The 16,369-nt window shown below is 32.7% G+C and overlaps 2 protein-coding genes, 2 long non-coding RNA genes and 1 pseudogene across 5 annotated transcripts; 2 read left to right on the top strand and 3 right to left on the bottom strand.

Annotated features, from left to right (window-relative positions):
- Positions 1 to 229: 229 nt before the first annotated feature.
- Positions 230 to 1,753, bottom strand: LOC143899411 (protein LLP homolog). Its single transcript, XM_077409704.1, has 2 exons — positions 1,511 to 1,753; positions 230 to 1,185 (listed from the first exon to the last, which is right to left on the bottom strand). Exons 1-2 carry the CDS (start codon positions 1,668 to 1,670, stop codon positions 911 to 913), a joined length of 435 nt encoding a protein of 144 aa, XP_077265830.1. The 5' UTR covers positions 1,671 to 1,753; the 3' UTR covers positions 230 to 910.
- Positions 1,754 to 2,627: 874 nt separating this feature from the next.
- Positions 2,628 to 4,408, bottom strand: LOC143899412 (uncharacterized). Its single transcript, XR_013257482.1, has 2 exons — positions 3,141 to 4,408; positions 2,628 to 2,772 (listed from the first exon to the last, which is right to left on the bottom strand). It is a non-coding gene; the product is annotated as an uncharacterized LOC143899412 (long non-coding RNA).
- A 2,301-nt stretch (positions 4,409 to 6,709) lies between these two features.
- On the top strand, positions 6,710 to 8,225 carry LOC143899414 (uncharacterized). Its single transcript, XR_013257483.1, has 2 exons — positions 6,710 to 7,006; positions 7,078 to 8,225. It is a non-coding gene; the product is annotated as an uncharacterized LOC143899414 (long non-coding RNA).
- Positions 8,226 to 9,299: 1,074 nt separating this feature from the next.
- On the top strand, positions 9,300 to 11,221 carry LOC143899413 (uncharacterized). Of its 2 annotated transcripts, XM_077409707.1 has the most exons (3): positions 9,300 to 9,378; positions 10,577 to 10,703; positions 10,902 to 11,221. In XM_077409707.1, exons 2-3 carry the CDS (start codon positions 10,596 to 10,598, stop codon positions 11,025 to 11,027), a joined length of 234 nt encoding a protein of 77 aa, XP_077265833.1. In that variant the 5' UTR covers positions 9,300 to 9,378; positions 10,577 to 10,595; the 3' UTR covers positions 11,028 to 11,221. The 2 variants fall into 2 exon arrangements, with proteins under 2 accessions (XP_077265833.1, XP_077265834.1); XM_077409708.1 differs by lacking the exon at positions 9,300 to 9,378 and having other exon boundaries at positions 10,558 to 10,703.
- A 195-nt stretch (positions 11,222 to 11,416) lies between these two features.
- On the bottom strand, positions 11,417 to 16,292 carry LOC143899489 (KIF-binding protein-like; annotated as a pseudogene).
- Positions 16,293 to 16,369: the final 77 nt, after the last annotated feature.

Genomic DNA, 16,369 nt, shown 5'->3' with positions numbered 1-16,369 from the left:
GTGTGTGTGTGTGTGTGTGTGTGTGTGTGTGATACTTAATAATGAATAGTAGTACTATCTACTATTTTATTTGATATTTTAGTAGTAGATAGTGTTACTATACTACTTTACTTAACAGTAGATAGCGATATATTTTCATTATAAATTTCTCGCGCCTTTAGGGGATATGTGAAGACAATTTTAATAATACTTTTAAATCAGACACATGTTTATACAGAAGACAATGCTGTACATTTAAAACCAGAATATTTATTTTAATTTTCAAACTACAAAGCAATATTGGTCATTTTAATCTCAAAGTACTGATGTAACAGTAGCTATTAGATTTACGTGGAATTGTTTCTGTCGTAAAATATCACTGCCATCATTTAGCATTTGTTATATTTATCAAACTAATAATAGTAATAGTATAATTTTTATATTATGAGTATTTGTTGTATTCATGTCTTTATAATAAAATGAAATAGATTTTACATTTTTGTATTCTTTCATACTAATCTAGATTTTAATATGGATGAAGGTAAAGCACTATATAATATTAAAATAATGTTTAACATAGGGTATAATGATTGTTATTTAATTATAAAAAGGTTCTTTTTATAATAGACACTATATAGAGATCTCTAGTTTCATTCAGTTAATGATAAACATTTGGTAAAGAAAAAATTAGAATATTGATTGAAGTTAATACTGTGAATAGACATACATTGGATAAATTACACATATTACAAAGAGGCATTTTGTACTTGTCAGTTCATACTAAACTGAATATACTTGTTTAGAATTTTTTCTAGAACAAAAATATTATTCCTTTCATAAATTTTTTTATTTTTACAAAAGAAGAAAGCAATATTCATAATATTTAAAAATTAGTAAGTAACATAAAAATTGATTCGACAGTTAAAGAATTTTATTTTTCTTTCTTTGCTTTCTTCTGTCGTCTAGTAAGTCTCTTGCCTGACTTCTTGGTTGCTTTCTGCGTTTTTGCTCTGCCCTTTTTGTGCTTCATTATCTTCCTGTGGCTCATCCACTCAGGATAATTGCCATATTGATCCCGTAATGTTTTCTTATTATACACTCTAGCACCTTCCACTTCCATCTGTTCTTCACCAGTCTCGGTCTGAGGCTCCGCATCTTTGACCCGCTTAGCCTTCACATCTTCTTTTACTTTTTCAGCGTTGACAACTATTAATTGTAAAAATAATACAATATAAAACATTATCATGTTACATTATAATATATGTAGGGGAGAGTAGGGTAATTGAGAACGGCGGCTAATTGGGAACAGAGCTAGATAAGTAATACATCCCCCCGCACTACACCGTCCCGAACCCATTTAATGGCTGCATGCAGCCTGCATGCGGTGTAGTGGGGGGGGGATGTATTACTTATCTAGCTCTGTTCCCAATTACTCGCCGTTCTCAATTACCCCACTCTTCCCTATACAACATTAAAACAGTCCATTATAAGAGTTTAACTAAACAATTAATGCAGTTAGTGTGGATCTTACCAGTAGCGATTTCGCTAATGTCTGCCATTTCGACATCTTTCGATGAATTAGCATCAATACCAAGAGTTTTCTTCAGTCTATCTAATTCTTTTACCGCGTAACGTTCTCTCTTGATCGCCCTGCATTTCCTTTTCCATTTGCTGCGTAGAGATTTAGCCATTTTTCACACTTGTGCGTAGTGCACAGTGCACATGCGGTTGAATAAAAGAGATTATTGAAGGTTATGTTTGAAACACGCAGAACCACGCCCGAACCACTCGACGCGGAACTAGCGAACTAGTTGAGATCTCGAGATCTGTTACCATCTGTTACCTGCAGCAGAAAAGTTAGAAAAGTCTGAGAGTAGGACATGCCCGCGTTTTCAGTGGAACCTGGAACCGTCCACTGGTAGGCTCTATTATGACTTCTATGAGCATAAAATGGACGTAAATAAACAATAAACAACTATATACGTAGCCATGTCCACGATATTTTCAGCGGGTAACATGCTACAACCACAGTCTTCGGTTCTTTTCCGAAATAATTTCCTATGCGCTTCAAAACAATTTCCTACAAAAAACAAAAAACCAAAAATTAAAGAATAAAATATGCTATGTTCGTTATGGAAAACTTATTAAGCCATTATGTTCTCAAAATATTTAGTTCTTTATAAAATAATTTTTTATGTTTACATTTAAAAAATGATTTACATTCGATAATTTCTCTACTTCTCACGTTCTTTCGACTGCGATTTACACAATTGTGCATTAAATTGACACTGTTTTTAAAGAACTCACCCAGATACCCTACTGGGACTTAAGTTTAAAGTGAGTTTTTGAAAGCGGCGATTCTTTGAAAGTGTTACAAAAAATCTATAAAAATTCATGTATCACCTTTGAGGTTTCAAAAAGTAATTTCTATGCTTACATAATAGGCTGGAACCAAGTTTTTTTAAGGAAGGGGAGCTGACACAAGCGAGAATCATAAATGAAAAATCGACTGTGCCTTAAAAGGCCTACGGTGTCTGCGTGTAGTGTTAATTTAAGGGGTTAGTCTACCCTAGAGCGCAAAAAAACAGGCGAATTTTCAAGAATTAATTTTAGACGAAATATCGGTGATAAATAAATGATTTTTTTTTTATTTTCTTTGTTAAAGTTTCGAGAACATGTCCAAATTTTTCTGCGTTGAAAAATTTCAAAATGGCGATGAGGCACTTTTTCGCGCGCAACCATGTTTTTTAGAGGTGGTCAAACGGTGTACATGGTTTCTGGAATCTGGATGGTCTGAAACAAAAAAAAAAAAAATATTGTCATAAACTATATTGTATTGTCTTTTCGGAATGACAGAGCTTTTTTTCTCTCCTTGCTTTTGGCGTTAAGAAAAAAATTCCTGAATTTTTCGCTGCATTTTTGGACTCAAATTACGTGTTATTATTATTAATAATTATTGAACAAAATATTATAATGATAAAATCGTCCGTCATTCCGTAACTACTATTCCATAGAATATGTGTACCAAATTTGAAGTCGATTCATCGATTAGAACTCGAGATATCATGTACACCGTTTTGAAAAACATAGTTTTGAGAAACACGCGTTTAAAGTTTCGGTACTAGTTTTTTGAGTGAAAAATTGCATTTTAAGCGTCTTACCGTTAATTAGCCATTCCTGCGTCATACAGTAAACCTTCCACCTCGTGAAAATTCTCTTCGAGAGCCGATCGTGCTGTTCTTCTCTCAGTTCGCCCTTCTTTGGAGGTCTCGAACGACCGCTTGTCAGCAATCGCAATTCGCAGCTCATCCGTTTTATCGCACATTTCGACGGCATTTGGCCCATTTGATATATGTTAAATATACAGTAATAAGGGGCATGTGTACGAAAAATCAAGTGAGGTTACCGACACTTTACAAGAAATAAGTCATTCTAAATATGCGTTTGCGGAGCGTGCCATTGTCATGCTATCCTTGTTTACATCTAATGAACGAGAAAGATAGAATGATGCAAAATATGCAAATCGCCACGTCCGAGATTTTCAACAAATAATACATGTGTACTTAGCGATCAGATGAATACATTATTCATGTCTTAAAATATTCCCTGAAGTTTCCGGATTTTGTACATACCTTGAAAATAAGGGTTTACCGAATGTTTTGCTCTGATATATGAGGTTAAATAAGTAGTGGATCCAATCGCATATTGCTTTACTCGTACTGTCATGCCTGACCTAACATAAATCGAGTCCAACCGCACTACTATTGTGATATTTTTTTAATTAGTAAATAATTAAATACGGTTAAATCGTGTGTGTAAAATCATGTTATATTATTATAATTATTGGGATGTTGTGTAATGTTTGTCAATATGTTTGTTTTCAATTACCTCATGACGGACTGTTACTTGACTAGCTGGGTCCGCGAAAGGACCACCTTAAATAAAATTTTATTTGATAAAAATGGACTATTCCAAAATGGAAAATTTGATGGAAAATTTGATGCTCTACACGAATCCGATAATAGTTCTTGCATATGTTAAAATATTTTATGTTTTTGGAGTGACAAAAGTGAAAAACGACGTTCGGGGCAAACTCGACACGATTTTTTCAATGACAATTTTCAACAATTAATTAACTATCCCGGTATTAATTAATTAATTATCAGATTATTAACCCTCAATTAGCACACATGTGCTAATTCGCACCACTTTTTCTTCGTTCAGCACTTTATATATTTCAATTTTTCATATAAAAATCACTTCTTTTTCCTAAAATAAAGAGCACTACTCGATTGCCAGGGAAATTTTACATAAATTTTTATTAAAAATGACTGAGATACGACAGTTAAAAGTTGTCAAAATGTCAGATCGCACTAGTGTGGCATTTGAGATGGCCCAACCGAGGTGTGCTAATTAAGGGTTAATACGCTTACCGCCGGAAGGATGTTTCGGCACGAAACTCAGAGTTTTGATTTTGCTATCACTCTTAAGCATGTACCGCGTAGTACCTCCAAATTCGAGGTACAAATTTCTAAATAGAAATTACATTTTGAGATTACATGCTACTAGGAGATACTTTTCCCGGTACAGTAGCACGAGGTACGGAATACACGAGGTACTGATAAGGAGAAGGTACCGATTGGAGGTACCACACTTATAAATTCAAGGTACAATTTTTTAGGAGATACAGTTTTAGGAGGTACAGTTTTTTAGAGGGCTTCCCGTATGTACCCATACGTACCTCGTACGTACATATGTACCTCGTACAAATGTACCTCATACATATGTACCTCGTACATACGTACCTCGTACAAATGTATACCTCCTACATACGTACCTCGTATACGTATATAGCCAACCATGGCATGATTGCGACATTTGTTGAACAAAAGACGAATGTCTTTTGCGAATGCAAATAGCAGCTGGAAATATTATATCATATATCCAATTCGAAATTTTATTACTCTTTTTAAACTGAATTTGTTTCTTAAGATGATTTTTGAAAAACTATATATTTGCGCTGGTTATGATTATGTGTAAACTATATATAACACATACATTAAATTAAGAAGTAGTCTACCACGTAAGGCAGTTAGCTCACGATCCAGAGGTCCCGAGTTCGAATCCCACCAAGGTAAGTAATTTTTCAAATACGAGAAAATATTTATAATCATAAACTGCATCTTAAGAAACAAATTTAGTTAAAAAATAATAATAAAATTTCGAAATAAATAATTTTTTTGTCGGGTGAATATTCGTTGCGCATAACGTACTTCCTAACTTCGAGGTACCATATCTTCCCTTCTATTTTTGAGGGTACTTATGTCCCTCGTAATTACGTAGGGACTTTATTTTAACATGTACCTCCAATTTTTGGCGACACATGCTTAAGAGTGACTTATGTCCCTCGTAATTACGTAGGGACAAAATTTCAACATGTACCTCCAATTTTTGGCGACACATGCTTAAGAGTGATACATAATTCCTCGCCACTTCCGTCGATCCAGATGCACCTGGATCTCATTTTCCGGTTGGGATAGATCGAGGTACTTTTGCAACAGATGAGTCTTGTCTAACTTCGCATTCGCCACATTCGCTGCATTCGAATTTTTCGTCGTCGTCGCATTTACCGCACTTGCTGCATTCGCCGCATTCAAATTTTTCGGCATGATACTATGCGACATAGGCTGCGGTCAGCTTCCCTAGTGTAACAAACAAAAAAATATTGAAGATATATAAAAATAAACGACTTCCTAAAAAATTTTGACCTTATATTAATTACTATCAATAATTATTATTCATTCCTATTATTAATATTGAATTTTTCTTTTTACATTTTTTATCTTATTTTACAAATTATATCTATAATATTTTGTAGTCTTGAAAACGTTTTATAATAAAAACGGTAATTATAAAATTTTAAAATATATTCTTTACATCTGTGGAGGAATATGAAGTATAATAAGAGGGACAAAGAGGATGGAGAGAAAAGAGGACAGAGTGGACAGAAAGAAAATCGTAATAAAAAGTGGAGAACCAGTAAATTGTAAACTATAATTTGTTAAATAGTAAATAGTAATTGTAAAGAACGTAGAATGTAAAAACGTATATGCCATATATATACCTATATGCGGCGAGAAAAGACGAGAAAAAGAGTATGAGGAGGAAAAGCGCGGTGGAGAAAGGGAAGAGAGAGCGGTAAGTTGTACGGCCGCAAGCAATAGGTAAAGAGAGAAAGAGAGAGAGAGGCGGGCTATAGAGATAAGTGTTTTGTAAAAGAAGCGGGAGTCCTTTTGTACCCCGCAAAAAGGCAGAAATAAATTATTATTATTATTGTTATTATTATTACTACTACTACTACTACACTAGATCATTTTTAATTATTTTTTGAATATTTTTTTAGTATCTATTTAGAGCCCAAGAAAGAATCTTTAAAAAATAATTAATTCTTAAATAAATTTTATAATAGAAACTTTTTATACTCGCAAAATATTTTTGCGCAGGTAATATAGTAAGTTTAATAAGATTAAGTAAACTATCAGATCTCCATATCTTTTCCGAGATATCTATAGACAGAAAAAATAAACATATTGATGATAGGAGTTTATCGATTGGTGTTATCGGCTTTGATTTATCAAATAAGATTATGATGACTGCTCTATAAATTTACGAGTGTCCAAGCGTCTTTTGAAAATTTTCGGTATCTATAAACTTAATAATATTACTTACAGTTTTATACGTATGCTAATTGAAAAATATGCGCATTCCGATTGTTCCGATTGTCAATTCCGTAGAGCTCCTCCGAGAATCGCGCGACGGTATTCGATCGTCGTCGGATCCGCCCGGCCAAGAAGCCAAGATGGCCCTTGCCACCAGAGTGGATAGCCGAGCAGCTCTCGCGGAGAAAGTCCTCTAGAGGCACAATCCGCCGGGTTGTCTCGTCCGGGGATGTGGTATGTGGTGCCACAATGCGTCCGGCAGCGAGATCTGGATCTCGCCTGTTTGCCACGTACCGGATGAACTGAATGTGAGCAGCTAGCCGAGTGAGAAGCGTAGCAGTGCATAACTCGAGCCAAGGTAACGTCACCTGTTTTAAAGGAGCGAATTTAGTTTTAGCGGCCACCATCCTTACCTCTGCTCTTCCGCTTTCGTCTTCGGTCTGCAAGTAGATGACTGCGTAAGCCCGCTCGGAGGCGTCGGTAAATCCGTGGATTTTCAGCCGGCAGCTTTTCTCCTCTTTTTCTTTTACCCTCGTCTCCAGTAATTTATCTTCATCCATTTTCACTCTCAATCTGCTCCCTTCCTTTCTCCTTGCATTTAATATTTTCCACTTATCCTTTTCACTCTCCATCTTTACTATTATCGTCGCCCATTCTCAGAGTTACCTGAATATAAGGCAAAATGTAATGATTGCGGTATGTACATTGGACATTTTGCCTTATATTCCGGTACCTCCAAGTAATATTGCCTCAAGTCGTCAGGTAGTGTGAAAGTGTCGGTGTTGAGAAATATTCCATGTTTATTTAAGCGCCTGTTTATTTATACGCCTCATCCATCGAACAGCACAGCAATAATGTTCTATCATTATTGCTGTGCTGTTTGATGGATGAGGCGTATAAATTTCCATTTTACAATAAAAATAAACAACTTCCTCAAAACATTTTGACCTTATATTAATTACTATCAATTATTATTCATTCCTATTATTAATATTGAATTTTTCTTCTTACATTCTTTATTTTATTTTACAAATTATATCTATAATATTTTGTAGTCTTGGAAACGTTTTATAATAATTCTTTTATAATAAAAAAAAGACGGTAATTAAAATTTAAAAATATATTCTTTACATCTGTGGAGGAATATGAAGTATAAGAGGGACAAGAGGACGGAGGGAAAAGAAGACAGAGTAGAGAGAAAGAAAATCGTAATAAATAGTTAAGAACCAGTAAATTGTAAACTGTAATTTGTTAAATAGTAAATAGTAATTATAAAGAACGTAGAATGTAAAAACGTATATTATACCTATATGCGGCGAGGAAAGACGAGAGAGAAAGTATGAGAAAAAAAGCGCGGTGGAGAAAGGGAAGAGAAAGCGGTAAGTTGTACGGCCGCAATAAGGAATAGGTGAAAGAGAAAAAGAGAGAGAGAGGCGGGCTATAGAGATAAGTGTTTTGTAAAAGGAGTGGGAGTCCTTTTGTACCCCGCAAAAAGGCAGAAATAAATTATTATTATTGTTATTATTACTACTACTACTACTACATATTTTTCACATTAATTCGATCATTTTTAATTATTTTTTGAATATTTTTTTTAGTATTTTTAGAGCCCGAGAAATAATTTTTGGGTAGACTTCCGAAAACGGCCCCCCTCCGATTTCGATGAAACTTTGTGAAAAGCTTCGTTTTGGGTTAAAATGAAAGCCCTTAAAAGGAATTTTGGCGACTCCTATGATAAAGCTATTTTTTTAGATAAAATGATAAAAAATATAGGAAAATCTTCGTAATTCTACAGGATGTTATAAATTGAATATATACTGTTTGTATTTAATGATTTAATGTTTTTATTATATACTTATAGCAGAATACATAAATAATATGCTTTGTAATATATTACACTTTCCACGCGAACCGAGGTTCACGCACACCCCCCCCCCGTGTTTTCGGGGGAGGTGCGGTAGTCCCGAAATAGTTCACGCATACACTTTCCACGCGAACCGAGGTTCACGCACACCCCCCCCCCCGTGCTTTCGGGGGAGGTGCGGTAGTCCCGAAATAGTTCATGCATACACTTTCCACGCGAACCGAGATGTCACATGGGTTCGTGGCGCGCTTTACAAGCTTGTTTATATATATACATACTAGCTTCTGACCTTGATTATTTAAATATAAACAGTATATATTTAATTTATAACATCCTGTAGAATTATGAAGATTTTCCTATATTTTTTATCATTTTATCTAAAAAAATGGCTTTATCATAGAAGTCGCCAAAATTCCTTTTAAGGGCTTTCATTTTGACCCAAAACGAAGCTTTTCACAAAGTTTCATCGAAATCGGAGGGGGGCCGTTTTCGGAAATTTATCCTAATTTTTAAAAAATAATTAATTTTTAAATAAATTTTAATAGAAACTTTTCATACTCGCAAAATATTTTTGCGTAAGTAATATAGTAAGTTTAATAAAATTAAGTAAACTGTCAGATCCATATCTTTTCCGAGATATCTATAGACAGAAAAATGAACATATTGATGATAGGAGTTTATCGATTGGTGTTATCGGCTTTGATTTCTCAAATAAGATTATGATGATTGCTATATATTATAAATTTATGAGTGTCCGTCATATAATTGTAGTTGAGTGAGTCTCTTTAAGTCATAAGCGTCTTTTGAAAATTTTCGGTATCTAACTTAATAGTATTACTTACAGTTTTATACGTATGCTAATTAAAAAATATGCGCATTCTTTTAATTAATATCGTTAATCGCGCATATATATTTGAGTGTCATTATATAATCTTTAAATGTATTCAGATAGAGTAGAGCGGGGTCAAAAGTAACAATTTGACTTTAGAACTTGATTGTAGAAGAACTATTACAGTAAAAGAAAAACTCCTGATACCCTAAGTTAATGTGATTATTTCACTTTATGGAAATCCTCCTATTTAAATCTTGTGATAAACCAAAAAAATAAGAATTATTAATCAAAAACATAACCGAGGGAAAATATTACAATCGCCCTCGACTCCGGGTCAGTTGCACTATAGGGAATCAATAGTAATAGTTTTAAATAATCAAAATAAAAAATGTTTATTCAATGAAAAATAATAATTTCTCTTATATTAACAAAAACAAACTAAAATATTCTCATTAATCAATATTCATATTCTCATACAAAAGAAGTAAAATAAAATCTTATTCTATTAAAACATAACTTATTCTTTATGTGAATTATAGAAAACATTAACTCCTTGTTCATTTAATTATAAACATTTTTTGTTCTTATATTTTTAAATGATAGGAACACAATGTCTTTATACACAATGTTCTATAACTATAGATATTTGAGTTGTTACTTTCGCCCCGCCCGCTCTACCCTACACTAATAATCTTTCATCTTGAATTGACGTTGAAGCGAGAAAATACGTCATAAGAATTCTTGCAACGTACATTAAAATGGAAACATTTTTCAATAAAATAGTGTTTGTAATCGATATAGAGCATCAGACTTGTATAATAAAACATATCAAAAACTTTTTTTATTTGGGTAATTAATAAATAATCCATATATGTGTCAAATTATATCTAATCAAGGAAGAAAATTAACTGCTTAACAGTTGCCGAATTGAAATAAATATTTGCTTTCACATATTACATTGTATCTTTCTAACAAAAATGCGAGTCTTTAGTATATTACAACAATTATTTTACATTTTGCACTGTACGTTGCAAGAATAATTTAGCTCTTACGTCACTTTTTTCCTCCTTATAGTCACAATTTTATCAAGTGTCACGTTGAGTATACTGTCAACGTGGACTTAGCGGTCAAACTACATAGAGAGAGAAGTCTTGATTTACTTTTTCTATTAAACATTTGCAGTAGAGATTTCTCCATTACAATGAAGTACTTGGTATTCGCTTTAATCGTCATAGCCGCTATCAACGACATAACGACTGCTCCAAGTTCTACGGAGTCTAAGGCTGTATGCTCTCCCTGGCTCGGATATGTAAGTAATAATTGAAATAACAAAAAGTAAAGATAATAATTGTGCGCTTGTGATTTCTTCTCTACGAAAATCGTGTATACATTATATTTTTTACAACTTTAACTAATTATAATTTAATATCACAATTTCTAATATCGCAACCAATAAACGTATTTATAACGGAAGACATTGCTGTTTAACGAATCGTTATGATTATAGTGCCAGCTCACCGAACAATGCTGTCGTGATTTAGTATGCCTGGGATATAAAGTTAAATGTGTTCCTGGAAAAATTGAAAACGATAACAGACCTATCGGAGAAGGGCCATTTCCTCCAAAAAATTAAAACAAAGAAGATTCAGTTTTGACATTAATAATAATACTGGAAGAGTGAAAATAAAATGCATAATACACTCCAAACGATTATATAATATTGCTTTCACGTTATAAAGTAAATGTTTAATTACGTATACATGTGTATTAAAGCGCTGTGTATTTTCATTTTCTACAGAACGATTTATTAAACAATTTTTCCTATTGCCCAAATTGTATATTTATTATAATTACAATCCTGCATTTTTGTTAGTTGTAATGTTTTATTAATTAGATTAGTAAAAAATTTAATGAAAATACATACCTATTATATATATATTTTATTTTTTATATATACAAGATTATATATTTAAGAATAAAAAATATTACTAAAAAATAATTAGTTACATTATTCACGAATATCGTAATAAAAATAATTGGTTACATTATTCACAAACATCGTGATTATCGTAATATTTCCTATATAACGTTTCTTGATGCGTAAGTAAAAATGCCTCGTCTAGACATTTACGCGCATACTTCTATTACATTTCGACGAAGAAAGATGAATCAGGACGTCGCGTCGTCCCGCAAAAATTATTTCTGATAAGCTATCGTTATTCAATCGTAAAACGCATTTTCGCAATGAGCGACTAAAATTATCGATAAGCGATGGTCGTTGGCTTATCTCGGTGATACCTACTTAATAGCGTAGTACTAGCACCTCGCATCCGCGTCCACAATGCGGGACAGAACGAATAAAAAGAAACGAAGAAGAACTATAAATGATTTAATTTACTATGTGTGGAATTAATTTTTTTTCTTAATTTTAGTCCAACTATTATAGTGAATCGTGAATGGATTCCTAGAAGTGATCGCTCGACGTTTAAAATGGAAAATAAAATTACAGACACTGTAGAAATTATCGGCATTATCAGAACATGCATATATAAAAAGGTCATTGCACGTAACAAAGTTTTAGTCATAATCGTAAGGCCATAAGAAAATAGATCACGCACAGTCGATTATTTTCCTTGAGCTCGAAAAAAAGCTATTTTCTTACGGCCTTACGATTATGACTAAAACTTTGTTACGTGCAATGGCCTTAATTGATTTTAGTTATCTTAATGCGTTCAAATAAATTTAAAAGATGAGTAAAAGATTAAATTTGTTACATGTTATTATATATGTTATTGAAAATATACGAGAAGTTTGTAACGTACTGTCGAGTAAGAGCCAAAGCACATAACATGGCGTAGCGATATACGACGGTCGTAGTCCTCGACCTGACAAATCACGATACGCCAAAGCTTGTGCGTTACTTACGTCCACGACTACGACTGTCATATGTGTGCTTTGGCCCTTAGCTATCAAAAACAAATTTCGTAGCAATAATTCTATTTTAAAGCGCTTCGATCGAATTGAAATGCGAGGCAATAGGCTCATTTTGTGAGCAAATCAAATAATATATTTTGGGAAACAAGCAACAGAGAATGTTTTATAATTTTCAAGTATCTTGGGGGCGACGATCTTTAGTAGTGTGCGCGATCACCGTGCTGCGTGAACGATCGCGAAGAAATTTTTACAAACGATACAATTTAACGTCAGTTATCTTAAAGTTATTTAATAAAGTTAGATTATATTTTATAGGAAACTATACACTGTGTATGTTTACAATACAAATACAACTTTATGCAAAAGTAGAGGTTATGAGGAATAAATTTAAGATAAGCACACGTACAAATAAATTTGAAACATTTACGTGACGAATTAGGTGAATGAGCGAATTACGTGCCTGTTCTTTAACGAAAAAACGAAATTGTATTCGCACATTTGAACTTGTTCACACTATCGATGTTCATACGCATTTCGTAACAAGCTTGCGCTCTCGTTTTGCGATTGTTCGCGATCGCGACAAATAAAGTACGAACGCCAAACGCGCGATCGTTCTTTTCAATCACTCAATTTAATTATTAATTCCCGCGTTTAACGAGTGGTTCAAGCTATTCATTTAAGGTGGTCCTTTCGCGGACCCAGTTAGTCAAGTAACAGTCCGTCATGAGGTAATTGAAAACAAACAGTGACAAACATTACACACAACATCCCAATAATTATAATAATATAACATGATTTTACACGCACGATTTAATCGTATTTAATTATTTACTAATTAAAAAAATATCACAATATAGTAGTGCAGTTGGACTCGATTTAGGTTAGGTCATGTATTTTTCCACCATGATGACTCATATAAGAACGCGGAATGCATTCAAATAATATTCACCAACATAAAGTCATAAATAACGAGAAACGTACAAATCTTAGAAAGGTCTAAATATTAAAAAAAATCTAAACAGCATTTAAATAAAGATCAATATTTTCCGCAATCATTTTCGCATATTGATTAGCATTTATTATTGACAGCTCTTTAAATGATTTGTCATAATATGTTTTCTCGGCCATTAAATCCATAACCGTGGAACATGAAGTCACCATTTCGTACCAAATGCGTTTGTACATTTGTAATTATCTATCATTCTTAATTGTTGTGCGAAATCTTTTACGAGCGTCCTCTAAACACTACTCGCCGTTTATGTAATTTTATTTGTTCATTTCTTTGTTCTTCAAAACCTGCAAAATATTTGTATGTATCCGAAATTTTAAGTGTTATCTTCGCATAATTTTCGAGATGTCAGTGTCTGCAGTAAAATATTCCTTCGCTGCTTTAAGTTCTGTCACAGTTTTTACGAAAACCGATTTGGCATCAACAAGATTTAATCATGTTTCTGTGATCATACTAGTTATATATGTTTCAATTCTTCTTCTAGTAGGTCAGAAATAATTAAATTTGACTCCTTAGATTTTGTCTCTAATTTTTACATTTTATCTTGTATCTCAGAAGATTTTTCTTTATTTTGTGAAAATTTTTTTATCCAGAAACGTAAAAGAGAAACTCCATAGAAACCCCATGATCTAGCACTAACGGCAAAAGGCATTATTAAAACTTTTATTCAAATTAAGAGAAGCTTTTTTCTCTGCCGACAAATTTTCAACAAATTTATCTATTACATAATCTCCAATAGCAATGCGACTTTTAGCTTCAGTGAACAGATCGTTTGCTAGAAAGTATCTAGACAGATCAAATAAGGTTACAGCCATATCAAGACATTTGTCATCAAATTTTGTTTTGTCAGATACCATGTCTATCAGTCGGATGTTTAATATATCATGTATGTACTTTACAAATGCGTGCTTATCTTTAGACTTTTTAAGATATTGACGTCCTAACTCCTGTAAAGTTGTGTGATGCAAAGTGTTCAAGATAATCCTAGGATTCGATTCTTTTTCTTTAATGCCAATAACACTTGCTATATGTGGATGGAATCAAAATAATTACCTTTGTTTCTGATCACTGAGTTATAGTATAGTGCCAATAATGCTTTATTCAATAATTTAGTATTCTGCTCTTCCCCAAGTCTCTCACAAACTGAATTCAATTCGTTCAGTGTACCTATATATATCAATATAGCTTTACGGTCTAACATTTTGCCATTTAACAGTTCCAAACAACTTGAAAGACAGTGTAGAGCAGTTTTTAAATCGTCAATATCCGTAGATGTAACATATTCTAAGCCAATGTTCTAATAAACTGCCGCTAAAGCGACAATATTATCAAAATTTCGGTCCTTTAAAAGATCGATTACATTGAGTGCGTTCCGTTTGGGCGCTCACGCGCTGTAAGCATCGCTCTATCTTCGTTTGATATTCGATGTGCAACGAAGATAGAATGATGCTTACAGCGCGTGAGCGCCCAAACGGAACGCACTCAATCATGATATAATACACTCATCCTCTCCTCTAACGCTTTTATTTTGTATCTCTTCTTAGCAAGTTTAGTGTCTTCATCCATGTACTTTACTTCAAACGACAATAATTGTAAAAAATTTCTTATTAATGTTCATACTTGTGGTGGATTCGGCCGGTACCGTTTCTGTATATAAACAATGAGAATTAATGGTTATAAATCATTACATGGACATTTATCTAACTAAATTACTTATATGCATTACCAAGTTGAAAGATTTGAGCCCGTCTTTCTTCCATTACTTGTCTGAGGAACGTGAACATTGTTGCTCAATAATACTGATATAAAAACAATTTCCAATGTAAAGTTATGAATTTCAATTTGTGTTCCGACTAGCAAGTTTATCAAACGTCCTCTAATTCTGGATGGGGGATTTCCGCATACACGTGCTATAATACATGAAATTTGGAGGGGGTTTACACTTTACACCTTTTATATCCATCGCGAAAAACGATTGTATTAAAACCGTATTAAAAGCTTATATGAATTTAATAAGAATCTTATTAGAATCGAATATGCAAATCAATTATAATTTAAATATGTCATATTTAAATCAAATTAAAGTACCCCAATCTTATTTAATCTATATATGGATTAAACTGGACCTTGCTTTGTTAAAATATGCAAAATCAGCCGCACAGACCTAAGGAAATGCAGAGTTAATATGGTTTTAATTTGTCAAATGTGGATTAAATATGGTAATAAATCCAAAATTAATTTGTCAAATATAATCATATAAGTCAAATATAATCATAAGTCAAATTTGTCATATAAGTCAAATATAATCATATAAGTCAAATTTGTCATATATAAATGATATTTGATCTTATTAGAATTTTATATAATTTCGTTTTAAATTTAAAGTTATACCAATTTAAATTTAAACAAGATTATATAAAATTTTATTTTTTAAGCGTGCTACTTTATTATAAGAGTGGACTTCACGATATAACTGATACAAAAATTGTGTCGTTCCGAGACAGTGTCGTGTCTTCTTGATACCGTTATCTTATAACACTCTTTGTCAAATTTTAATTACGAGAAACAGATCACACCGAATGCCATCTATCGGATACTTTGAGATGCAATATTCTGATCTAATCATATATAATCTTATATGCTATATTATTTTTTTTTTTAATTTGAATCAAATATTTTACATGTTAAGTTCGACAAATAAAAAAAAAAATTTTACCGCAAATATTATTTAAACATTATTTAAACAAAATTACGTTTTAATAAGAATCAAATTAAAACCAAAAGGCCTAGCGGATTAAGCATGTGAAATCGGCCCTTGATCATACAGAGCTGACATTAATGTCACAAGTTAGTACTAATATGATAAAACTTTCCACCAAACATTATTTTAAAAAATCCACTTTTTTAGAAGTTATGCAGGGAGAAAGTAAAATAAAGAAATGTATTTTTCTCGAAAACCACTTGACCGATCTTGATGAAAAAAATATATGTTATGTAGACTAATAAAACTAATTAACAAAAAAAATGTCCAA

The sequence above is a fragment of the Temnothorax americanus genome, unplaced genomic scaffold (genome assembly GCF_048541705.1).
Source record: "Temnothorax americanus isolate GAGA-0224 unplaced genomic scaffold, ASM4854170v1 Scaffold27, whole genome shotgun sequence".
Lineage (NCBI taxonomy): Eukaryota > Metazoa > Arthropoda > Insecta > Hymenoptera > Formicidae > Temnothorax > Temnothorax americanus.
Note: the sequence above shows the minus strand (reverse complement) of the source record. Positions and strands in the feature narration are given on the sequence as shown.